The following is a 25,879-nucleotide window of genomic DNA, read 5'->3' on the forward strand; positions in this document are numbered from 1 at the left end:
CCAAAAAAATGTTCTAGAGATTTTTCGTTAATGTGACAAAATGTTTTAGGTCCATTAACAAATTGTCGAAAATTGTTATAGATTTTTTTTTGCCCATGATGGGAGTCACCGACTCTGGGTAAATAACCCCGATGAGTCAAGTTCAATGACGCAACGCCAGAAAGGGTATCGAGAAAAAGCAGAGACTGGCACATGAGATGAAATTGCTGCGCGAAAAAAGCGGAGTCAGGGCGTGAAATTTGCAACTTCCTGGTTGAAACGGTTTATAAAATGTAACACCGTTTGGTGTTCTGCAGTTAGTCGTGCACTAAAGCTTCAACTATTCGCAACCCAATTGGATAATAATCACACAATGAAATATCAGAAATTCTATTCAGTTCTTCTGCTGGTTTCGCTGACTGCGGTGAGTTTGAAAATATCCTCATAAATATTCTTTTATTTTATAAAATATTTTTTTTTTATGTAGCTTGCTGCAGCTCAGTACTATACGCCATATAATCCATACAATACGCCCAGTCCAACGTTCGCCAGCTTGACTAACTATTACTACACTACGCCGTATCCTTACTACTATCCCACTGCCACGCCCTACTACTACAACGATCCCAAGATACGCATCTGGCCCTATGTGATTGGCCAATATCTGTATCCCACATACTACAACAACAACAGTTACAATCCGTATGCCTCGCTTAGCACACCCAACTGGCAGAGTTACTATTCGAATATCTACCAAAATAGTTGGGGTAAAAAATAGACTCGTTGTTGTCAGAATATGTTATTATTATTTTCGCTGTTGTTTAAATAAAATGTTTTAAGTGTTTTTTGTAAGAAAGTCATCGTGGTGTTCTTAGTGCTTATGTTCTTTTGTCTGGTGTGATACAGTTACCAACACGTGTGAGAGCGCACATAAAAATGCAAATGATATAATCCATAATGACATCATTTTGATAAGCAGCATGACAGCTCATGTCGTTGGGCGCGGGAAAACCGTTACAGAATACACGTAGAGCCCATCAGAACATTTATGACACCTTTTTGACATGGAAAAGCGAGTGAGAAAGTTGCAGTCGAGCCTGCCCGATTGTGAGATACCCGCTACCCATGTTCAATAAAAGCAAAACATAGCGGTATTATTCTTAAAGTGTACCAAAAAATGTACCTAGGGCTACTTTCGGTATATTAATATACTATAGAGAGCTATATTTGGTATTATATTCGAAATGTAGCAAAGAGTACCAAATATATGTCATTATTAACCAATGTTGAAATACAACAATATACTATTATATTACTACTACTATACCAAGAGCTGAAATATACCGAAGGCTATATTTGGCATATACTATTATATTTCAAATATACCAAACAGTACCAAATATACCAAACTATCAACCAATCTAACTAAGACCTTATTGCAACAGCATTTTTTTTATCATATAACATTATTTTTATTAGATCTTAAACAAATTTCTGGCAATCATAAAGACTGTAGTTACGTATATGTGTAATCGGAGTGGCAATAATCTAAAACTAAGTTGATCTATTTGTAGCAAGTACTGTAGAAGAAAATGAAAGCAAAATCTTTAATAGTTTCTGAGATCTGGGACATAACTATGTATATCGTTACGGCTGTTGACACTAATCAAAAAATATATATATTACTTATGGGGTTAGAAGTGCCTCCTTCTGCGGGCACAAACTTATAATTCCCTTCTACCCTACGGTTATCGGGTATAAACAAAAAAACAAATAAGCTGCCGCCCAAAAACCCAAAACATAAACTTCCACTTTGTTCTTGTGGTTAGGCCTGAAAGTGCGCTGGCCGATTACCACACACTTTGTACATATTACAGTGTGGTGTGCTTAACGGATTTCACACCTGGCTGCTAGTTGCGAGTAGCATGCTACTCTTGTTGCCATTATGTAACTTGGCAAATGTTTGAGCAGAGTAATGAACTTGAAACTTGCTAAAGCTGCTGCACTTCATCAACAACAGCCACACAAGTTCATCATTAGTAGTTGGTTGACTTATGACCCACATTGGTCGCTTAATAGAAAGGTAGTACTTGGAGCTACGCCCCATTGTAACTGTAAGCTGCTATGTTATGCATGATATGGATTGATGGGACACATCAAAAATCTTCTTTGCATCATATCAAATGTTCTTCGATTATGTTATAAATAGGCTGCTTATCAATGACAGAGAATACGTGAGCTTTTATCATGCAAAGCAGCTGTTTGGTTGTAGGGCACTTGGTGAATGTCGAGTTCATGGATACAGCGTGAGAGAGAGAGAATGAGCGAGAGACCAAAGAGAGAGAGACAGACAGCGAGAGCGTCGGCTGAAGTTGGAAATGGGTCAAAAAAACAATCACAAAAGCGCGGGTAAGAGGCAGCCGGCAAAAATGATTGGATTACACAGACAGAAAAAAAATACAAGAAATGCAAATGAGCAAAAGACGAACTGCAAATGCTCTAACAAGGAATTATACACTACAATTTAAAGGAACTATTATTAAGTGCAGTTCAAAGAATTGTGCTTTGTAACAAGTGTCTCACGGGGTCACAGAGGGTAGCCACAACTTGTTATACCCTGCAACTGCAGGTGCAACTAGCGGTAAGACAAATACCTAAAACACTAGAGCAACAACTGTGCAAACATAGTTGAAAATGGGCTGGGCCTGTTATATTGTTTGGGTTGGGGCTTTGGGTCAAGCATGACTATGGAGTAGAGTACACTGCACTGTTCGGTCCCCTCCCCTTCCCTTCCTCTCTCCTCCCCCTCGTTAAGTGCATGTGACGTCAGTTGCGTGTTTGTCACGTTCGCTAAAAGACATTTTTGCTGTCTCTGGCCCATTGCACGACTATTCGTAATAAAGTCAACAATGGAACACCAAGTTGAGTCGGCACTTTTAGAGATCGTCTGCTGTTGCTGTTCGCTGCTGCTGCCGTTTAGGGGAAAATTGTGAAGAAAGTGTTGAAAACGAAATTGTAACTGAGAGAGCAACAGCAGTAGCGTTGCTGTGAGAGTCGTCGTAAACACGTTAAAGAAGAAGCTCTGGTCAAAAAGACTGGTCCGCAACCGAGAGCAAGATTCGCGCTCGGTCTCCAAAGACCTTACCAGTTGGCCAAGACCGTAACCAACTGACAGTCAACGGGCACATCTCAAGCGCAGCAGACGCGAGTCTACTATTTGTATCTCTATCTATCTGCGAAGCCAATCTCCTTAGCTACTGCTTCTCTTTATTTGGCAACAGGCTGGCAAAACAAGCAAGGCAAAACGGCCAATTTGCGTGTGTGCTGCTGCTATTGCTGTTGAGATTGATTTCGTTTTCGATTTCGGTGGTTGCGTGAAAGTCGTTCGAGCATTTCGAAGACTTTAAAGTTCAATGCATTAATTAAGGATACAAGCGAGAGACGACAAAACACAGTAAACAAGTGAAAACACTCAAATAACACCAAAAAAAACAAAATCATTATCCCGCCAAAGCTGCCAAACACACAAAAGAAAAGCTATCATTATGCTGGTAAGTCAGACCGACAACAAATGCACGATACAAATTTCGATCGTATCTTTAACATACCGAGTACAAGTATCTCTCTCTGTGTCTCTCATTATAATACCTGGCACGCATTGCGCGACCGACTTACCTCGATTTTAAGCTCGACTCAAAGGAGTCGACACGACTGATAACAGTGCCAAGTCAATTGTCATTTGTCAATTGACAATTGTGCCTTTGTTGTTGGCCGCATTCTATATATTGTTATTTGTCATCTGGCCAAAAAATAATAGTAAACTAGCAAAGTAAACTTTCTTCTTTATTCAATTGCCAAAGCAAAGCAAAGCTGTTGTAAGCACTCTATTATTAAAGCGTCTTTTTAATGCTTTTTCCATTCCAATTTTTTGTGTCATGAACTGTGACTTTAACTACCATTAGATAATGCTCGCTTGCAGCCTCGTAATTACTCATATGCCACATTCATCTATGTGCCTCACGTCCAACACGTGCCCTAATTGCATACACAACAACAAGACTCTACGATTTTATTAGTTTTATGATTATTGTTATAGTTTTACGACAAATGACACAATGACACAATGAAGCAGGGCAAGCTGAGGGATTGTTTATTATTTATGCTTTTATTATGTTCACTTTTAGTAGGCGTGGTGCCGTTGTAAACTCGTATAAATCTTTACTGCAGTCGCTAAAATTTATTCACTCATAAAACAGAAGAAAAGAGATATGAAAGATAAGGAAATTTATTGAGAATATTTAAAACATTTTCCATAAATTAAGTACGCCCAATTTTACAATTTCGTGTATACAAAAAGTCGCTAAAATTTATAGAGTTATCTACTCGGATATAAAACAGAAGAGAAAGATAACTGGAAAAATAGGAAATTTATTGAGAATACGCCCAATTTAATAGTATTTGCTCTACAGAAAACTCGTAAGAAATTAACAAATTACGCTAAAATTTATTGAGTTACCCACTCACACATAAAACAAATAAAAGCTTTTTTAATTTTACAATATTTGCGTTACAATAATGTCATATTAAATTAAACATCATTGCTAGAATTTATTAAAAGACAAACTAAAATAAAGTTATCTAAAAGCTCAAGAAATTTATTGTGATGCCTTAAAATTTTTTTCCAAAAATTAAGTTAACTAAATTTTTCAATATTTGATGTACAAAAAACACTTATAAATTTAACTGCAGTTGATAACATTTATTGAAATATATAAGAAATAAATAAAAGGTATAATATATGAAAGCTTAGAGAATATATACAATATTTTCCAGAATTTAATTTTATTTAATTTTACAGCATTTGCTCTAAAAAAAGCTGATGTTATTTTAACTGTCGATAACATTTATGAAGATACTTAGACATAAAACAGATAAAGAAATATTAAAAATTTATTGGGAATATTTACAATAATTCCCATAACTAAGTTAAGCCAATTTTACAAAATTTGCTTTAGAATCTAAAATTTATTGACAAACAAACCAAACAAAAAATGTATCTAAAAGCTTGGGAAACTTATTGAGAATACTTTACAATATTTTCCATAATTTAACCTTGATCATTAATGTATACACAATTTTACAATATTTGCTCTACAAACAAAAAAGTTTAATACATTTAATTGATATAATCAGCGTTTTATTAGCTTAATTTGTTTATATCACCGCAGACAATAACACAGACAAATTGTAAATTATTGTTGCTCGTAATCAAATCAAAACACATAAAGACAATTCCCATAGTTAAATTGTTAAAAAAACTTTAGTCAAATTGGTGTTGATTTGAACTAGAATAATATAGAATTAGTTCGATAACAACAAGGGTTTATCTTTAACACTTTCCATTTTAAAGACTAATTTGAGTCATCAGTGATTGGCGAAAAGTGCTAAAAATTTAAATAAATGTTAACCCAACCCAAGAGTAAATTTGGCAGTAAAGTATTTAACACCAATTCGTTGAAATATGCCTGGCGAAATTTTGTTGGCTAAAGCTCTTTAAATATTTATACAGCAAGAAATGAGGGGGAAGAAAATAAAAAAAAACCGAAATACAAGTCAGCCTCAAAATTTCACCAAATGGTACAATATACAATATATTAAAATTCAGTTACATCGACGAACGACATTAAAAGCTAAAGATGTAAATTAAATTATGCTAAAGTCATTAATTTTGAATGCGGTTGGAAACAGAGTCCAAAGTGAAACTGAGCTGGAAAAACTACCTTCTATGTGTCGGTCGTATCAATCAGTCAGTTCAAACGGAAAATATGTTAATTTTCAGTCGATCGCCTTTTTTACTTATATTGTTTATTATCACTTGTGTTTATATTCAAATAAAAGGCAGATAAAATTCGAATTTCTACGCCTGTTGCATCATCGTAAACAGCATTTCTTTTTCCGAACCTTTCTTTTTGTTTTAGTTTCGATTTGCTTTGACTGCAACTGCAGTTATTTGAATAATAACAGAGTCAATAATTTCGTATTATGTATAATCAAGGCCAAACTGCAGATTTCCATTTACAGTTTCAACCACACAAAAAAAATGAAGCAAAATAACAAATTCAGCACAAATCGGCATGAAAGAACTTTAACAATAGCTTTGACAGAGAATTAATAAAAAAATGTTCGCACAATGCCAAAAAAAATGAAATATTTTAGATACAATTCTTATTAGATAATGGAACAAAAGCAGCAACAAATTATGTCAAGCCAACGGATTCCACTAGAAATGCGAATTCTTTTCCCTCTCTCTTCGCTAATTAAACTGTCTCAGAATTGTGTTTTGATTAATCTTCAGTGAACTGGACGCTGGAGGAGGCCTTTTGTTTACATGGAATGATGCCAACCGTTAGTTAGTTCTACATAATTTACGCGATTCGTTCAGAACTTTATTTGTGTTTTGTGTTTTGACCGAATTGAGATATCACTTGGCCACGCTCCAGGGAAATTTTTATATTTTGGGGCCAAGACAATTAGAAATCACAAATAGGTTTCGTCTATACGCAGGTTGAAGCAGGTGCAGAGGCGTCTCTTTTTGGGTTTCTAATAGGTTCTGAAAATTGAAAATGAAAAGCAACTTAATGATGACTTTCAGTTTTTTGGGGATAAATGTTGGGAATAATATCAGTAATTACACAATCATTGTAGGGGTCTAAGAGCTTCTGGCTGCAAGTTTTGGGACTCAATCTAGAAGACAAATTGTGCCAAGGGCTTGTGGCTTAATTTGTGCCCTGCGGTGCAGTTGCTTGTAACAATTAAGTACTCTTAATTATGAACATGTATTTTGAGTAAGAAGTAGCTTGTACTTAAAAGTAAAAGGTCGATTAAAAGCTCCGCTATCAAAACATGCAGAATTTGTTCCCCGTTTTACAGTTGCTTGTTGAAATTAAATACTTATAATAATTAACATAAATGCTGACTAAGAAGTAACTTGTGCTTAGAGACAATGTATTAAAAGAAGATCCACAATTTAAATGTATCGTTTCATTAAAAAATTCCAAAAGCTGCGTTGCTTGGGACAATTAAATACATTGAATTATAAACAGCAATTCTAAATAAGAAGTATTTTAGACTTAGAAACATAAACTAAAAGCGGCCTAGTTTATTTCCTGTGAAGTAGTTGATTTTATCAATTAAATGGTTATAAATATTATTATGAATACTGAGTGAAAAGTAATTTGTTCCTTTAGACAGTACATTAAATAAGAATTCAAAATCAAAATAGTCATCATATCAATAGCAGCCTAACTTTTTCCCTGCGGTGCAGTTGTTAGTAAGATTTAAATACTTTTAATTAATAAAATCAATTCTGAACATGAAAAAGCTTCATAATTGTTGTCATCTTAAATGTTTAATAAGCCATTTCCCTTAACTTTTAAATTTATTTGGTTTTCCAAACGTCGTTCAACAAAGTTAATCTCTTCACAATGTCACTACAACAAATTGGAAACTAAACGACAATTTGAGACAATTTAATGATATCATCTTCATTTTGTTTCCCAAAGCTAACAAATTTATTATTTAATACACTTAATTCTTATCGTTGAATCAACTTAAAAAATTTCACTTTTTTGCCAACAGCTTTTCGTAATATCCGTTTGTCTAATTAATGTCGCAAAATATGTGGATGATTTACGAGTGACGAAGTCGGGTTTCCGTCGTGCGCATCATTTACATAGTGCAAATATTTACATATAAATTGCTGCCCACAACTTAAGAGCTAAGCTCCACAATAACAACGACAGCTTTGGCAAATGTTGACACATTTCTTATTGTTTTGTGTTGTATTCGAACTAGTTGAGGTTCGTTGAGGTTGGGGGGGAATTACATAAAAGGCGACACAGCGTTTAGCGGCAAAATGGAAATTGTTGCAAGCGAGAAAAAAAATGTGTCATAAAATGTTTTATGAGTGCGTTGAAGTGGCGGCAGGTTGGGTTTAGTGCATTCTGAAAAGTGTTCACAACTGTTATTACGATGGCAAGTGAAGTGGTCGTTGGGCATTTTGGTCTAGCAGCAGGTTCGTTTCCTAAGTCTTTCGTTTACGCAATTTCCGTGTGCGTATAGACAACTATGATGAAATGCGTCTCAAGCGGCTTTTTGATGTCATATCTGAACAATGCAGTTAAACATATATACATACGCTCGTTACAACAATTTCTCCTCTCCCATTTGTACTTTCAGTTTCTCACAAAGAGTTCAAGTGCGCGACGCTCGGTGCTCGCCTTGCTGCTGGCATTGTGCTGTCTGAGCAGCGCATTGGGCGCCAAAATCACTAAAAAGGTCGAAAAGCCGCCGGCCAATGCCAATAACAATGAAGACAATGCAGAGACGGCAGTCGAAGCAGCCGTAGAAGCTGCCCAGGCAGCTATAGAAAACGCGGCCAACGATGACGATGACGATGATGATGATGATGACAATGAGGATACCGTTACCAATGACAACGATGATGATGACGACGACGACGATGATGATGATGAGGAGGAAAAGGTGAAGGAAAAAGTGAAGAAGGAGAAGGTGAAGAAGGTGAAGAAGCAAGCTGATAAGGATGCCGCAGTAGCCACAACAAACAACAAGAACGAAGTGAAGCCTGCCGTTGATCCCACAGATCTGAGTGTTTGGGGCATGGTCCGCACACTTTGGAGTTGGCTGCGCAGCGATCTGAGTGAAAGTCTTTTCGGCGACGACGATGAAAAACCAGCAGCCACAGCATCAGCCGTGGGTGAGTAGAGTTCAGCTGCAACAGCAAAAGTGCTCCAAATTACAAATGCCCAAACAATTAGTGAGGCGTTGATTTCATTTACGCAATCCAAAGCCTGATTGCCACTGATTAGCGACTGCTCTAATCAACTTTAATTTGTTCACATCGCTTTGCGTCCGTTGTTCGATTCACTTTCGTTTTTCAATGAAACCTGACTTGCTAGAAGACAAGAAGACAACGACGAAGATATGAAATAACATAAGTAAGCAAAAATAGCATGCGATCATAGAGAGATGCTTAAGAGGTGTTAACTCCTGAGCACACACACACACAGAGTATATTTATTCCCTCGCTGTATGAGTTGGTATTTTGATTTCTCATGGCAACAGCAAGCACCTCGTTGTAATTTCACTTTCCGCATTTTTTCTAGACTCGCGTAAATTATTATATTTATCAAAAAAACAAAAAGCAAAAAAACAGCGAACAAAACAAAGCAAAAATAAAAGAGCCACGCACATTTTTCAACGCTGAGAAAATATTTATGTGTTTATTTGCGTCTTTTTTGTTTTAATGGACTTTCTTGGCGGCGTTCAGGTCTGTTTGTTAATGAAATCATTATTGTAATAATAAAAACAAATCTTAATTTGCCAACGATACCGATTCAATAAGCAATTTTCATGAAAAACCAAAAGACTGAGGCAACGAACTTTGCCAAAGCGTGAAAAGCTATTTCACTTAATAAATAATCTCTCACTTCTCACTTTATATTCACAGAGGGCCGCACGTTTGGCAAGATTCGACGTCTGCAAATGGCATTGATACCCATCATCTTCAAGTTTGGCGTGCTCTCAGCCATGGTGGCATTCCTCGTGGCCATCGGCATGAAATCTTTGTTCCTGCTCAAGGTGCTCGTCGTGATGAATGCTTTGGCTATTTTGGGCAAATTCTTGACCCTCAAGACAAGTCTCTTTGGCTCGTATGAGAATGCGGCACCCAGTTTCAGTTATCCCGGCTGGAATCCACATGCCAAGGAATCGTGGGGACCAACTGGACTCAGTGGCTCGGGACCAGCATCGCCTCATCATCCTCCACCCAGCAAGGAGATTCATCTGCACATTCACGGCAATGCTCAGACCCAAGCACAGCTGGCGAACCAAGTTGGCTACAACTATGAGTCGAGCAATGGTTGGGCCAGTCGCTCGGATCCATATGGCGCTTATATGCCAACGGGACAGTATCAGGAGCAACACGTTGAGGTGCCCAACAACACGGATCCCATGTCGCTGCTGCCCACAAAGTATCCGGCGCGTAGTTTGATACGCTGATTGGGCGCGGGGGGGCTTTCAGAGTGCGGCCAACGACCACCGAGTAAACAATTTAGTCAGCGACTTTTCATGGGGGCGCAGCTTTACGTAATTAAAACCGTTTGAGTTAGGACCTACAAGTTAATTAAATTATTTTCACTGTAAATAGCTGTAAGATGAACCAACGCCTGTAACTTATTTATTTATAATAAAGTTTAAGCATATTTAAAACAAAATATATAACCACAAACTACTGAAATAATTAGCAACGTTGCCGTGACAGCTTTGGCCACGTCTGGTGATCAATTTTGTGAAGAAAGTCTTCTTCCCGCGAATGTTGAGGGAATCGAATGTGACAGCTTTGTAGCGCTTGATTAATTGGGCTTTTGACAAGTGCCACCGCTGGAGATTTCTTTCGCCGAACGCCGAGCGCCGAGCTCAACAATGGGCGTGTGCTGACTCCACATTTTGCCGTCTAATCATCGACATTATCGCGAACATTGAAATGGAAGTCAAAGTCACCGTCTCGACGGTAGCTTTTGCTTACATACGAGTCGATGGAAAAGGCCAAAGGGGGAGCAGAAAAAACATTACCAATTTGGGTAACAGACGAGCGACGGTTAGCGGGATTAAGCGAGCGACGGCTTCTTTTGTGCGGGCTAACGTTTCATTAGAGACGCCTCTGCGGGCTTCAAAGCAAAACGATTCAAATTTGTTGGTCATAATTTCGAGGTTTTCAATTTCATTTAAAATTCCAAATATTTGCACAAAGTGAAAGATCAGTTGAAATTAGATCAATCAGAGCGTCGATTGGCAGTTGATTGCTGTATAACAAAGCGTAGCCCATTTAGTTAATTGGTTTATTAAGTTCGTCTGGTTAGTTTGCTGTTGATTAATGCATTTTTTGGGTAATTAAATAATTATTATTGATTGCTTATCCAATGGAAGAATACTTCGGGTAATTGGATACAGTGAATGGTTGTTGAACAGTTCATTGAATGTTTTTATATGTACACTAAATTTACACTAATCCAATTCATTTTGTTTCAACCACAAATTGTGGACTGTTTTTTAATTTAATGCAACAAATACAAATTCCAATTGCCTTCAAACCTCAATCTCATTGAGGCGGCATACAAAAGTATGCAACACTTTTTGTGTATGCACCTTTCGGAATAATTTATATGTCAGCACAAAAGTATGCTACATTTTAATAAAAACCCCATCAATCAAGTTTGTGCTCTAAGTCATTTGTTTTCAAAAGAGACAACAGATAAAACAGCAATTTTTGCCACAATAACTAAACGTAATTAAAATTTGTGATCAGCGCGTGACATTCGCTGCCATAGAAAGCAAAATTCATGCGTTGGCAAACCAGAAGCCAAATGGCGCATAAAAACCAATCTGACAACTGTAACAAATTAAAGACTCGTTCCGTGTTCGATAAATGTTTATCGGCTCCAGTAGTGTGCACAATTAAAGCCTGTTCAGACAGCGCGAGACATTTAATGGGAGGAGCCTGAGCGGAGATCAGTGCTTTAAATATTAATCGCTATCAAATCGCCAACGCCAGACGGTCGCCAAAGTTGCCAAGCGGCTAAGTTGATTGTCAGTTGTCCTTGCCAACGAGTGCATGCGGTTGACATTCAGTTGTTGTCAATGTTGTTGTCTCTAGTAGTAGTATGTTGTATGTTTTTTGCAGATTGCAGTCTGCAGTTTTCTGTCTGTGGTCTGATGTCTATGTCTACGGCGGCGTTGTCATTAAAAACGGAAAAAGCACAGCGATGCCTTTTGCAGAGCTGCTCGTTAACGCGCCAATTAATTAGTCTCACCGACTAAAATAAAATGGCGCATATAATATTAATACTCAGTATTGAAAAAAAGCAAAAGGTATAAACGTGTAAATAAAATGTTAGTTGAATAACAAATTGTTAAACTTAATTTTATTACACTCTAAAGACAACATAAACTCATTACAATGACTTGTCAATTTTCTGCCTGCCTGTTACAGGGTATATTTGTTGTGTTACCAAACAAGCTTGTGTTATTCTTGCCTCTTTGTTCGCATGGTCAAGTGCGTGGCTGGCTATATATTACAACTTGTTGCTGCCAAACTAAAGAGTCGCTTTAGCTGATCACACAAATTTCACTGCTTTCTAACGCATTGCCAATGCCGATTATTGAAATAAACCAGAAAGGTTTTTCTTATGGCCACTTGCATTTTTGTTTGGCTACAAATCATGTGCCTCTGACAGTCTAACCATCCAGTCAGCCAGTCAGCCATCCAGCCGACAATCGACAATAGACCATCGGCAACGGCTTTTGTCTTTTTCTGCTGCAAAATATGGATAATTGCAGCTGACAGGATGGCAATGGCAATGCCAATGTTGACACTGGGACTGACTGGGGCAATCAACTGGAGACCTGCTGTCTGATCTCACTCGCCAGCTAACATGATAATTGGACATGAGCATGGACGTAAGAGGATGTCAATGTGATCATCGTGGCCACAGACTTTTTACCTTTGACAAACTGTCTGCGTTTGCCCTATTCCTCTATTCCTTTTTAATTGACATTTTTCGCATCTTAACCAGAAAGAAAGTGAAATTGATACAACTCGCATGAGTACTCGTCGTCTGCGCCACGTGCTTGGACTGTTAATTTCAATTCGTAATTTCGTAATCCGAAAATCAAAATGCGATCGCCGTTGAGTTGAGTGGTTTTCGTCATTCGATGTTTTTGGTATTTGATTTTTATTTTTTTTTTTTGTTGGTCACTCTTCCGCTGTCCAGCGAATTATTATTAATTTATTTTTTTTGCAAACTTTCCTTTTGTCATCTCTATCGACAGGTGTAGAAATTGTCAAGCAAACTGAAAATAAAAGATCTTTACACTATAAACTAACTGGTCTGGCGATTGAAGACTGCGCCTCCAACATGCGGATCCATGAATATACTTAACTAGCCATGGATTGGGCTGGGCTCTGCCCAAAAGCCTACATCTAAATAACATTAGTGTGATAATTGACAGGGTCAATAAAGGAACACAGCACAATAAAATGCTTTGGGCCAGCCAAGCTGCATTTCGCTTGACAAACATTTTAGAAAACTTTCGTTTTGTCGCGTTTGCTAGAGAAAATTTGTGAATTAAAATACAAAAAAAGCGCTGTCAGAGAATCTGTAAATGATGCAACTGTATCAATTGCGTAAACGTGTTGTTAATTACATTAACAAATAAATTAGTTGACGCAATGCGTGAGACTCCCAAATGGGTGTTAAATGAAGGGTTCGTGTGCTTAAAATATTGGGCATGATTTGCAGTATTCGTTGCGCACAGTTTGGTAATTAATAAAATAAGTTTACTTAAGTGACTTACTCTTTTGGGTTTTATTTATTATAAGTTTGTAGTTTACTTAGTATTTTGAGTTTCTCATTTTTATTTTTAAATATTATATTGTGATACGTATTTAGTTGATTTCTTTAATGTTAACAAAGCCTTCTGTCTAAAGTTATTCGATTTTATTTCATATGTTTCTATTTAACTAAGTATAAAAATGTTATAATATTAAGTGAACATCAAAGTATATAAACTCTTACTTTTAATTTGCTTAATCAGATAATCGAAGAAATCTTAAATCAAGATCTACTTTTAAATCTAGAATAAAACATTCTTGAATAAAGATTTAAATCTTAAATTAAAATGTTTTTAATCTTAGAATGAAATTTCAGCATAAGACATCTAGACTTAAGATTTTTTCAACATTAAAATCTTAATTTTAGATTATTTTTCTTAAATTTATATTTTAAGAAAGCACATCAAGCTTCAAAGGAAATATAGAAACTATAAACGAAAAATGTGAGTTGATTGATGTACATACATATGTAGGTTAAATGAACAGACACAGGATCTGAAAGTTGTTGTTATTGAAACGTATACAAAAGCTTTAGACATGTGCACATCCAGATTCGAGTTATTAACTTTCATCGCCGATAGAAAAACTTGTAAACATGGTAAATGTCTCAGTTAGGGGTATTAATATTAATTTAAATATATTTTTACATTGAAGTAGGATTAAAGCAATTTGCATATTAATATATAAATCTATACTTGCTTTGTTGTGTTGGAATAATTGCAATTTAATTCATTTTTCTTAAACTAAGAAACACTTTCGCATTTCAACTTCGACAAGGATTGAAGACTTTCAGTTTCAAATACACCCTTCAATGCACGACATTCAAATGCAATTCCTTCGCCCAACTCTAATCCCTGTCGAGGCTGAAGGCAACAAGTTCTGCAAATGCCATTTACAAGACTCGTATATCACCTCATGTGACACTCGATGTGTCTTAAGTAGACAGCTAAATTGAAGTACGGCGCAGTTTTGGGTCCCCCCCCCCCCAAAAAAAAAAACCGAAAAAAATTCACATATTCAAATGGAGAAGCCGCTATGTTGCGCCTACAACAAGCATGCCCATAGTGAACTACGAGTGTGTGTGTGTGTGTGTGTGTGTGTGCGGTTGTGGTGTGTCTTGTGTGCTCTTTTGGCTCTTTGGCCACATGCGGTTGCTCACTTTCCACAGAAGAGCACGACGGCAGCAGCAGCAGCTTTCACATTACGCTCTCTTTGGGAACTCAACAGCTCGAAGTGAGCTGCATGGTTTGGTATAAAACTTCTTACGTATGCGCGTCATGGCTCAATCTTACCTTGAACTTGGTCGTGTTAAGATCGAAGTAACAGACATTAGTTGTGCCTCTTCCTGTGTGCCGGCCGATGAACATTTGAATTTGAATATTTATAAGTGCGTTAATTGAACGGGCTTCGGTGACTTCTATTGAACATAAGACACAAAGACACACATCAAAAGAGTGCTTTGAGAAAAATGGAACAAAGATCCGTTGTAGTTTTGCGTGTCGATAAGTGTATATAAATCAGTGTGTGTGTTTGTTTTTTTTCCGAAGAAAAGACTGCAACAGTTCTGTAACATTTAACGGTATCAGTTCCATCAGTTCCAACTCTTTTTTTTTCTGTAACTGTGTGTTAGTTAGTTGGCCTAACTAAATATGGATTGGCAGCGTTCCACAGCGGGCGCTGGGCAGCTGCTGCTTAGCTGCTGTTTGCTCATGTCATTCACATTGACGCATACCTGGAGCCTGGCTGCAATTGCCACACCTGCCGCCGCACCTGCACCTGCCACCACCTCGTCTCGGGCTTGGTCGCCAGTTGTGGCAGCTAAGCCAATTGCTCGACAACTAAATCGTAAGTTCTCAATTCTGGCAAGTCATGTGGAAGCATAAATTTATGCAGATCGAAGATATGTGTTCTTTTTTGGTTTTGGAGCTAAACATTTTCGTGTGGATGACTCAGCGGCAATGTAAAATGTACAATTTCTTTTTGGCATATGTAAACGCGTAAACAAAACAAGTCAAGAGAAACAAAACAAACAAACATACCGAAAGAAACATAATCAAAAACACTTCGTTTTTTTTTATTGCAGTGAAATTTTTTTGCTCATTAAGTTGAATGTGAGAGCGCATTCAAAATTTATTAGCCATTATATCATAGTCGACTGCCCGACTAGCCATTGGAGCTAGTCCACTCTCCCTCTCTCTCTCTGTCTTATCTATTGTTGATCAGCCCAACCTAAGTTGATGTGGCAATTGACAGCTGACAAGGCGACACGAATTCAACTCGATATCTTTAATTAGCAAACGACTTGCTGCATGGGTAACGCAGCAGAACAAGAATACGCATTTAATATGGCTAAAAGGGGTTTCGACTTTATTTTTTAGAGCAGGTGACATGCTCTCTTACGTTATGCGAACAACGACAGCTCAGAAAGAAGAAACTCGTAAAAACCGGCAACACTTTTTCACTTCGTACTTACCATACTCCATATTCCATATTCCATATTGTCTTTACTTCAGTTGAGTTCTGATGTGTAAGTCGAGCAATTAGCCGGTCGCCTGCACTTGTTGCGAAGGTGCCAGAGAGAGAAGAAGAAGAAGCATAGAAGCACAAACACAACCATATGTAATATGGGTCATACTCAAGTCATACTTATAACTTCAACTAGAACTTGTTGAGCGTTAAGCACAGACAGATTATTTTTACGCAGGTTTGCCAGATTTCGCAGAGCAAAGTGTGGTGTGTCTTGTAGGGGGTGTGTCAGGGGCGGGAAGGGGGCGCAGGCGGCAAACAAAACTGTACATAATGTCGAGTCATTAAGGAAGAGGCACATAAAAAGCAGCAACATGTGAAGTAGACTTGTTTTATAGAACGAAGTTTAGATGCGCTAGTAAATACACAAGAAATCAGAAAATTTGTTTTTCTGCTTCAGCTTGAAGACTTAATTAACAGACTGATAATCACCATTTGGTGATTAAGTTCTCGATTATTGTGTCAACGAAAGAACAGTTTTAGCTTAAAAAGCTTTGTCATCGGGTGGGTTTGAATAAAACAGTTAACAAATTAAGAAACTATTTATACGAAACAAAACTTTTCTTTTCTTTGAATGAAAACAGTTATCCAATTAAAGAATTTATTTATTTGTTGTGAAAGAAGCAAACTAAATTGTTTAACTTTTGTTTGCTTGAATGAATGTAGCAAAAATAATTATAATATTATTATAATTATTCAAATTGAAGAGAACTATTAATACACAATGTATTTCATACTTAAAAACAATATTATATATATTGAACAGAACAATTAATACACAAATTATTTCATACTTAAAAAAACAACAAATTAAGAAACTTTTCTTTTGAAACTCGGTTAGTTGGTCATATAATAATTTGCAGAATGATATTTCTTGCCTCTTAACACAGTTCACAAATTAAATTAACAAACAAAAGAATTTTGACACTGCTGAATTAAATTAAAGAATTTTTCTTTTATATTTATTGTTTTCTTTTTTTGTGAATCAAATTACATATTTTTTGGAATGAATAGATATTAATCTGAATATGAATACTTATATTAGATACAACAAAGCCTTTACAATAGGCTTTATTAACATTGGCAAAACATTAATTAGAACAGCTTTATTGAAAAGAAAAAAAAAATAAAAGAATCAATTAATAACCTACTTAACTAATTTTAAAGAAATCTTTTACATAAAGCGAAATCCACTTTGGATAACAAATTTAACTATTGTTTAAGCTTCTAAGCTCTAAAAAAATCAGACATGCAGATTAACAAATCTACTTAAATATACAAGAAAATATTGAATAATGCTTTAGGTTTGGCTGAATTTCTTATTACATATTAAAAATATTAGCTTAACTTTAATGAAATGAAGGAATAAAATAATTAAAATAAAATTAAATAAAATAAAAAAGAAGCAATTAAAGTTTAGATAACCTACCTTAAAAATTTAATTTTTTATTAATGTTTTAATAACCTACTTAAATAATTAAAAAGATAAGCCTTATATAATGCGAAATCTGCTTTATTTATTGAAGCTTAGCTATTGCTTTAATTTTTAACTAAATTAAACAGATATTTAGATTAATAAATCCACAAAAAAAAAAAAATACAATATTAAAAATTGGTTTAGGTTTCATAGTTTCTTAACATAGACATAGATCTTTATTGCTTTTAACTAAATTCGGAAATTTGGAGAAATATTCAGTTTAACTAAATTTCTTTGTTACCATATGAAAAATAGGTCTATCAGCTAGTATACCCTAACTTCTAAAGAGCATAATAATAACACAGAAGCAGCAGCAACAATAGTAGTAGCAAAAGTAAACAACAAACTGACCAACAAGTTGATATCTTAGTCAAGTCAGTCAAGTCAAGTCATGATATGGTGTTTGGTGTATGATGGTGTCAGATTCGCTTGTCCACAATACGAGTGAATTAAAGTGGAGTCGGCACAGTTTGCGTTTGAGTTTGTGGGGGAGACGACACAAAAAACAACCTGAAAAATGCGCATAATTGGGTTATAACCATCATACATTGGTGTGTGCTTGGAGTGTGTGTAAATGTGCTTACAACTTGTCTGGTTGGGTTAGCTTTTTGTTGTTTGTGTTTTCTGTTCATTCATTTTGATTCGTTGTGTTACTCGTGCAATTGTAAAACTGAAAACAAAATTGCGTCCATGTCCGTTTGCAAAGCGACATTTTTAAGCGCAAAAAAAAAACTAAATGAATGGAAAAACTAAAAGTGTTGAGTGAGTTTTTCCACGAAATGAAATGAAATTTCATTTTTTAATAGTGACTGACTTTGGTCAGTCACATACAATGCCGAACAACAAATATTCCCCCCTCTTTCAGTTCCCCCCCCTCGATCCGTCTGTCAGTTTATTTGTGTGTAGGATTAAATTACATTGGCTTTGGCTGATGTTGTTTTTCCAGATCGCATTTCCAGACCTCAAAATGTCCGCGATTTGCTTAGTAGATCTTCCTCAGCTCGTTGTTTGCTGTTTGCTGTCGTCTGCGGGTGTCTTCCAAGTCATGGATCGAAACCAGTGAAAGTTTATTGAGCTTGTTTTTTATTTCTTCTTCTCTTTTGGTCGCAACAACAACAACGACAGCTCGTTGGCATAACGGTACGATGAAGCATGTTTCTTCTTTGGGGGGACAAGTTTCTATTTCTAATCCAACACATAAGTTGATAAATTCTTTGTTCTGCATTCTTTAAAAAAAAAACTGGAAATTGAAAAAAAGAGACTAGCACAGAGCTGGCATATTATTTGGCATTTACATTGAATGCAGTGAAAATGTGTTCATAAATTATTCAGCACCAAAAAATAAACTAAATAACCAGGCTAAATAAATACATTGAGCCGTGGAGTAATCACAATGTATTTCACTTTCAAATTGTTGGCTTTTCAAAACTTAACAACTTTATCTTTTGAGAATTCGTAGGTGATTATGCTAATATTTTATGAGCTACTGTTATGCCTACCCATTGGCTATAGGTAACTGCGATTTATGGCATATGGCTGGACAGTTATGTTCAGTTGGTAGTTGGCAGTTTGGTTGTAATTTTGCAGTTGGCCCAAATGTGTAAAAGCCGGAGCAACGTTTACAGTTTTGTTGTGTTTTGTTTTTACATGCAGTCAATGAGCCGTTCTTCTTTGGCTGTGGCATGCAAATATATAAACACGTCACCCATCATCAAGTTCAGTTCGCATTGACCACGCCTCTTTTTGTACTTTGTACAATGCCTTAATAAACCGACTGACGCATAAATTTCAATTGCAGTGAAAGTTCAAATTGTAAATGAAAATTAAGTAGCTCGAGCCCAAGCTCATGGGCATTGTCATGTCAGTTACTAAAGGGTTACAGAGAGAGAGAGAGACAAATGTGAGAGGGGATTGAACTTGGTTCAGAGTGCATTAGCATTGATCGCACGCCCTCTTGCCTAGAGCCAAAAAAGTGAAAAGATCCACAGGTAGTTGCCAAAGACTACCGAAAACAAAACAAAGTTGGCAAAACAAATGTCAAAATATGCTGAGGAGGCAGCTCTTGGCGTGGGCTTTGTAGACAAGGATTTTTATCGGTTTAACGTCACCACGACAAGCTGCAACAGCAGCAACAACTGCTGCAAGATAAACAACCAATTTTTCACAGGCTCAAATGTCGCATCCTAGTTGCACGATGCACACGAGGCGCAGCTTTCTCTTGGCATTGAATGTTCATCGCTGTGACACTATTAGCCGCTGTTTGGGTCAAAGTACAACGCAGCTCATTGAAAAGTAAAATTTTCCCAAAAACTTTGCAGCTGCAGCTGTGGCAACGTGTAACCTACCACGTGCAACGTGCAATTAAAAGGTAGCTAGGCAATAAAAGTAATCAAAATAATTGTTAAATTTTCACAAAATAAAAAAATCATCAACTATCGTCGGCGCTTGCCACAAATATATTGCCATGTGATGGCTGTCGCTCACTGGGCACCGCAATTGATTGAATTTTAATTAATTTGCGGGCAATTAACTTGTTGGAACTGGCCGCCAGCTGCACTCTGATTAATTGCGAGCATTTTCACTGCATCTTTAAGTGGATGCCACCGCATTCGAGTGCTTTGCTTGGCCATTAGAAAACCACAGACATTAGCCATGTCGTGAACAAGGTATGCGGCAAGTTGCCGCTGACAATGCCACAAGTGGCTGCTTCGGATGCGACTCCAACTGCAACTGCTGCCACACAAGGTGTTATCACTGTTTGTTGTTGTACCGTCGTCCGTCGTTTTGGCTTTGTGCGTACTTTCACTCAAATATTTACAATTGGAAAAGCGGCAAACGCCAAAAAATCAGACCAAATTCCGCTGACCAAAACTCTATCGTGTTCATCATCATCTTCTTCTCTCTTTTTTATTTTGCAGAAATCTCACCATATTTGGATCTGGCTCTGTGTCCCATACGTGACGAACCTTGGACGTGTGCTCGCCAGCGATCGGCCAAAATTTTGGATGTGTGGGATGCCGAGTTGTCGGTGCAATGGCAAAAGTTGAAAGGTGAGCAAACATATTGGACAAAGTTGTGTTAGGTCTAAGCTCTGAGCAGCGGCGTCAAGAGTGAAAGAGGTGTTAATTGTCCACTCTTAATTAACAAGACAAAAGCTTTTAGCTGTCGCGCTGCTGCTCTTCAGCTTATGGCTTATGATTTATGCACTCGAGAGAAAATCAAAGTCAGTGAAATTTGCAAATTGCTTAAAGACCCAGAAAGTGCATTTGTTGCTTTATTTTTGCACTCACAAAGCTGAGAGAAAATGAGAGCAACAAAGAGAACGAAATGAACTTAAAAAATCTAAATAATGTCAAATTTAATTGCTGGCAATAATGCTGTAATTACATTTACTACATTTTGGTAATTACAAAATTCACTTAAATGTTTTATTATTATTTTGCGTTATGTTGTACAGTGGAAGCCGATCGACAGCTGAACGCAACGCTCGAGAGACGTGGCTACAGCGCCTCCGAGCTGCCCATAAGTGAGAAGCCATCGACGTTGCTGAAGAAAATTGAAATTGGCACGAAATACATGAAGGAATATCTCGCCGAAACGATGGACGGGTAACATTTCGAGTGTTTCAGGTTTCTTATCTCTTTCCATTTCTGATGAATTTTTTAATTTTTCTGATTCGTTTCGTAGTTTCCTTGGCCGTGAATATGAATATCTGCAGGCACCGAAAGCGGCGTCCAGTGATAGTGAAAACGCCGACTATGACGATGAGACGGACAACGAAGCTGATGCTGATGCTGAAGGTGAAGGGGATGCTGCCGACAGTGCGGATACCGGCGAGGAAGAGGATGAGGCGGATGGATCGGATGGTGAACAGGAAACTAGCGATGCCGAGGAGGATGAAACGGAAGATGAGCCCGACAATGAAAGTGTTCCAATTGTGAAGAAGCCCGCCGCCAATGTCGAAGTTGCCAATGCAAATGGAAATGCCAATGAAGAGGTGAAAAACTCGGTGCTTAGCGCAGATGGAGATGGCACTTCAGGTGGCGTAGAGTTCATAGAACTCGAGGATGGCGCAGAGGATGCGGCGGGTGCGGTGAAAAAGCCCGGCGGCGGTAAGCGAAAGAAGATGAAGAACAAGAAGAAGAACAAAAAGAAGGGACAGCAACAACAACCAGCCACATTGGTCGTGGTCCAGGCGGCGCCAGAGCATCACGATGTGGACTTCGGGCACGAGAGCGATTCACCGATTGTCAGTCATGGTCATGGCGGAGATGAAGGTGGTGCAAAGCCGTTTAAGAGGAAGCAGAAGCGTGGCAAGCGCAAGAAGAAGGGTCAACAAGGTTCGACGGTGCTGGTGCAAGATCACGAGTCAAGCGATCCCCTCGGTCTGGAGCTGCTGGAAGAGCTGGTCGATAGCGGAGTGGGCATCGGCGGTGGAAAGCGCAAGCATAAATTCTCAACAAATTATGGTAGAAGTAACGGAGGTGTGTGTTGTTTGCTGCGTGTGGTTTTCAATGACTTTAGCGCACCGTTTCCTAAGCACAACTTAGTGCCTGTCTATCTTTAGATTTAGTTTGTATAAATTAGTGTATACAAAGAGGGCGATTAACTACACTTGCAGAGTAGGCAAATATGTTCATTTAAGTATAAAATATCTTTAATTTTTTCTTCTTCACTGTGCTTAAGCATTTAAATATTTCACTTTTTAATTTAACACATATTTTTAGCCTACTCTGCAAGCGTGTTTAGTCGCAATCTCTTTTCCAACTCGTTTCGTTTCACATGTAACTTGTGCATGTCGTAGCAGCCAGCTGCGAAGCATGTACACCAAATTATTTGCACTGCTTGAGCAAGCAGTTTTCATTGGTGGCGGTTTGCGTGCGTGTTTAAGCTGTTATACTACATAGCATGCAGTTCAAAGATTCAAATCGATATTTTTAAGCTACAATTAAACGAGCAAACAATTGATGTGCCCAAATTGATTTTTTGCTCGCATATTTAAGTTATTTTTTGTACATAAATTGCCTCGAATGCTTGTTGTGTTATCGTTACCGTTTCGTTACCGTTAACGCACTTACGCGCACTGCAGTTCATACTAACAAACACCACCCTCCCAAGCGATAAATATCGCTGAAAGATTTACTATTTTGTTTTGTACTGCGTTTTTTTTTTAATGAATTTTGTGATGATCATCAACTAATCGATGCAACTTGATTCACAGTTACACGCGGTAAGAAGAAGAAGAAGAGGAAGGCACTCGCTAAGCTGGCGCTGATTGGTACTCTGCTGAAGGCCAAAATCGAGTTGCTGCTGAAGATATTGGGCGCTCACTTGCAGATCAAGTTCTTTGCCATTGCGCTGATCGGACTTCTCATCAATATCGCGCGTTTCTGGATCGATGTCAAGCGTGGCGGCACACCGTCCAAGGTGAGTTGAGGTGGCCCATGCATGGGCGTCCGTTGTGTTCACCTTAATATGTTGCTAATGTGTTTTTTGGTTTTGTTCTGGAGAACACACACGAACACAACTTGTTCCGGTTATGAGACCAATGTTTTCTTGTTCTAAATGGATCTTCTGCACCCTTTTTTCAGTTATATACGAAATTATTGTTTCTCAAGTACAGCAATTGTTTTTGTTTTTGGCAAAAACTTCACGTTTGCCAATCTGTATTTTCTCTCTGTTTTTCTCCTATTACTCTATTTCTCTCCCTATGGTAAAGCACTTCAAATATGTATATAAGTTTCGAATTCGTACACAGTTACACAGAAGTTTCACTTCAAGCTGCGGTTTCCGTTTTTTTTTTTTTCCAAAACAGTTCCATAAATTACATACCTCGAAAATGTTCCGTGTGCTAACAAATTCAGACCTCTTTGGTTTCAGATATGGTATTAATTTTGGACAGCTACAGCAATTAACAGTAAAAGAAATTCAAAATAAATCAAAAGCAAATCCCATAAAAAATTCAATTCAAGCAAAACAAAAACGTAGCGTATCCAAAAATGTTCCCCACAATGTGTAAGTATGGGCGTGTCTTAGAGTAACGCCTAAAGCCTCAGCCTTAGCCTCAGGTTATCCCCCGAAAATCCCTTTCCCCCTGCGAAAGACAAATCGATTGTTCCCCTTGCTCTTCATCATTCATTCAAATATAATATCATATCATATCCCATATCATGTTCATGTCACAGCTCTTACACTCTGGGCTCTTTGGTATTTCCTGTGGTGTTTCTCACTTCACGCCGTATTTGAATTGTTTCTAACTAGGTTGTCTATGTCGAACATGCTCATCATCAGCACCATTACGAGGACCATGGCGATGATTGGGGCGGTGAGGGTAGCTACTGGAAGCGTTCGCTGCAAACGGATCCCTCCATCGAAGACGTGGACTCCTCCACGGACAGCTATCAGCTGAGAACACAGCCACAGCAGCAACAGGCCCAAGATGCCCATTATCTGGCATATCGCAATCAATATCAGTGGCAGTGAGTGCGCCCCATGGGAACATTCAGCATTACATATTTTATCTTTAATGCTTAACTTAACCTAACCTAATATTTATTTCGATATCGTAATATGATGCTGATTATTAAATAATCCCCATATAGTCCTAGTTATTCGAAATTAATTTTAGCACAAATGCCAGTAAAACAATTTTAGCTATAACCCCGCCTTAGTAGAAATTTATCTTGATTTATATGTAGTGCAATAATCCCAAATTGATACCTTTATCAATTTTTTTTTCAACATAGAACAAATTAATTGTAGCATTAAGTAATTTATTCGTTTTATTTATTGTACTCGTATGTTATTTATTATGAACCATATTAAATTCTTCAAGAACTGTAAATGATTATTTGCATTTTTATTTGTTATTAAAAGTGGAATTTGAATTTTTTCAGCAGTGATGATTTTTGGTAAGCAGATATACATTTCTGGGGTTAGGAAATTTTTGGAATTTAATATTTTGAAGACATTGATTTATTTAAGAAAATTATTTTCAATTTGTAATTATATTTAATTCAGTTCTAGAGTTGAGCTGCTTGCCAAAAATATGTTATTTGGAATAATATTTGTTTTTATAGGCACTGATTTATTCCAGGGATTTATAAAATATATTATTTATTTCTGAACTGCATTTAATTGGCTGCTTGATATTAAAAGATATCAAATAATGAATTTATATTTATGAAAACTTTCGAATTTTTTGTTTATTTATTTTAATTTCATAGACGTTTCCTTATTTTTTGGAAATTAGTTAAATTTGTAAACTATATTTGCAATTGTAAAATAGAAAAATGTTTTATATTTTGATATTTAAAATTTTTTTTATTCAATGTTGTATGCATTTTAATTTGTTTATTTTTGGAAATTACTTTCTGTTAAAAACACTTTTGAATATCAACATGAATGAAAATCAGATTTTATTAAAAACACATTTTTTTATTTCTTTCATTTTTATTTTCTTTATTCGTTTTAATCACTTTTGTGAATATTTGGACTATATGTTATTTAATTTAATGCTTTGATAAAACTTGACGCGTTAGTTTTTGTAGTAAATCATAGTTTCGTGATCTTTACATCTTCAAAGTTGTACTAAAACTAAACAGAAATCTCAACAGAAAATATGTACAGCACATATATTCATTTTATATCAAGAGATAGTTTATAAATTTATTCGCGAGCTTGGAATAGAAATTTTTGTTTTTGGAGCAGAGCACATCTTCAGTTGGGATTTTTAGTATATCTTGCGTATTCCGAGCAGATGTTTCTATATCGGTTTCACTTCCTGTTTTGACTTGCAGAGTATCCAATAATAACTGGCAAAAAAGAAAGAAGACAGCGAATAATTTCAGAATGCGGTCAATTCTATGTGGAATTTCGAAATTTCACCTGTGTCGCCGTGCACTTGATTCTAATTTGTGGCCCAATTCTGGGCGATGGAACTGCTCCGTAATACCAAATAGGTGCGACGTGCTCCCATAAATGCGCTAGACAAATTGCGGATGGGTGTCTTCGGTCTTCAATGCTCAGTGCTCAGTCACCACGATTGTTGTATCTCATTGTGTCGCTTTGTCTCGATTGTCTCGTTGCCACGACAATTTGCGCATGCGCGATGCGTGTTGTGAATTTTGAGTGGATGAATTTTGGTTTAAGGGGGAACTTGGCAAAATGTTTGGCAATAATTGTAATAAGCAATTAAGTTTTGTGTTTGACAAACGTCAAAACAAGCTGGAAGATGGCCAATTTATGGTCAATAAATTGTGGATAACAATTGATGGATTGTGATTGGGATGCACGGATGACAAGAGTTAAAAAATTGATTGATATTCGACCCCCTAGAGACAGAGACAGAGTCAGACTCTGACTCTGACCGACCAAAAAGAAAGTGATCAAAGGTCCAGTTTGGAGTCGGATCGCACGACATTTCA

At 37.1% G+C, this 25,879-nt stretch overlaps 2 protein-coding genes across 6 annotated transcripts; both read left to right on the forward strand.

The window, feature by feature from the left end:
* Nucleotides 1-86: 86 nt before the first annotated feature.
* Nucleotides 87-10,276, forward strand: LOC133845098 (uncharacterized). 3 transcript variants are annotated; one of them, XM_062279453.1, is made up of 3 exons: nucleotides 87-403; nucleotides 8,218-8,755; nucleotides 9,509-10,276. In XM_062279453.1, exons 1-3 carry the CDS (start codon nucleotides 353-355, stop codon nucleotides 10,057-10,059), a joined length of 1,140 nt encoding a protein of 379 aa, XP_062135437.1. In that variant the 5' UTR covers nucleotides 87-352; the 3' UTR covers nucleotides 10,060-10,276. The 3 variants fall into 3 exon arrangements, with proteins under 3 accessions (XP_062135437.1, XP_062135439.1, XP_062135438.1); XM_062279454.1 differs by lacking the exon at nucleotides 87-403 and adding an exon at nucleotides 3,138-3,530 and having other exon boundaries at nucleotides 9,509-10,275; XM_062279455.1 differs by lacking the exons at nucleotides 8,218-8,755; nucleotides 9,509-10,276 and adding an exon at nucleotides 467-1,045.
* A 4,454-nt stretch (nucleotides 10,277-14,730) lies between these two features.
* LOC133843739 (uncharacterized) lies at nucleotides 14,731-24,297 on the forward strand. 3 transcript variants are annotated; one of them, XM_062277406.1, is made up of 6 exons: nucleotides 14,731-15,295; nucleotides 20,372-20,503; nucleotides 20,911-21,061; nucleotides 21,141-21,937; nucleotides 22,675-22,880; nucleotides 23,745-24,297. In XM_062277406.1, exons 1-6 carry the CDS (start codon nucleotides 15,100-15,102, stop codon nucleotides 23,934-23,936), a joined length of 1,674 nt encoding a protein of 557 aa, XP_062133390.1. In that variant the 5' UTR covers nucleotides 14,731-15,099; the 3' UTR covers nucleotides 23,937-24,297. The 3 variants fall into 3 exon arrangements, with proteins under 3 accessions (XP_062133390.1, XP_062133391.1, XP_062133388.1); XM_062277407.1 differs by lacking the exon at nucleotides 23,745-24,297 and adding an exon at nucleotides 23,334-23,387; XM_062277404.1 differs by having other exon boundaries at nucleotides 14,732-15,295; nucleotides 23,715-24,297.
* Nucleotides 24,298-25,879: the final 1,582 nt, after the last annotated feature.

The sequence above is a fragment of the Drosophila sulfurigaster genome, chromosome 3, assembly GCF_023558435.1.
Source record: "Drosophila sulfurigaster albostrigata strain 15112-1811.04 chromosome 3, ASM2355843v2, whole genome shotgun sequence".
Taxonomy (NCBI): Eukaryota; Metazoa; Arthropoda; class Insecta; order Diptera; family Drosophilidae; genus Drosophila; species Drosophila sulfurigaster.

Coding starts and splice junctions, on each gene's coding strand:
- LOC133843739 (XM_062277404.1), top strand. CDS start 15,100: ATGGATTGGCAGCGTTCCACAGCGGGCGCTGGGCAGCTGCTGCTTAGC. Junction 15,296..20,371: donor AATTGCTCGACAACTAAATC/GTAAGTTCTCAA, acceptor TTTATTTTGCAG/AAATCTCACCATATTTGGAT. Junction 21,062..21,140: donor CTCGCCGAAACGATGGACGG/GTAACATTTCGA, acceptor TTCGTTTCGTAG/TTTCCTTGGCCGTGAATATG.
- LOC133845098 (XM_062279453.1), top strand. CDS start 353: ATGAAATATCAGAAATTCTATTCAGTTCTTCTGCTGGTTTCGCTGACT. Junction 404..8,217: donor TGCTGGTTTCGCTGACTGCG/GTGAGTTTGAAA, acceptor TTGTACTTTCAG/TTTCTCACAAAGAGTTCAAG. Junction 8,756..9,508: donor AGCCACAGCATCAGCCGTGG/GTGAGTAGAGTT, acceptor TTATATTCACAG/AGGGCCGCACGTTTGGCAAG.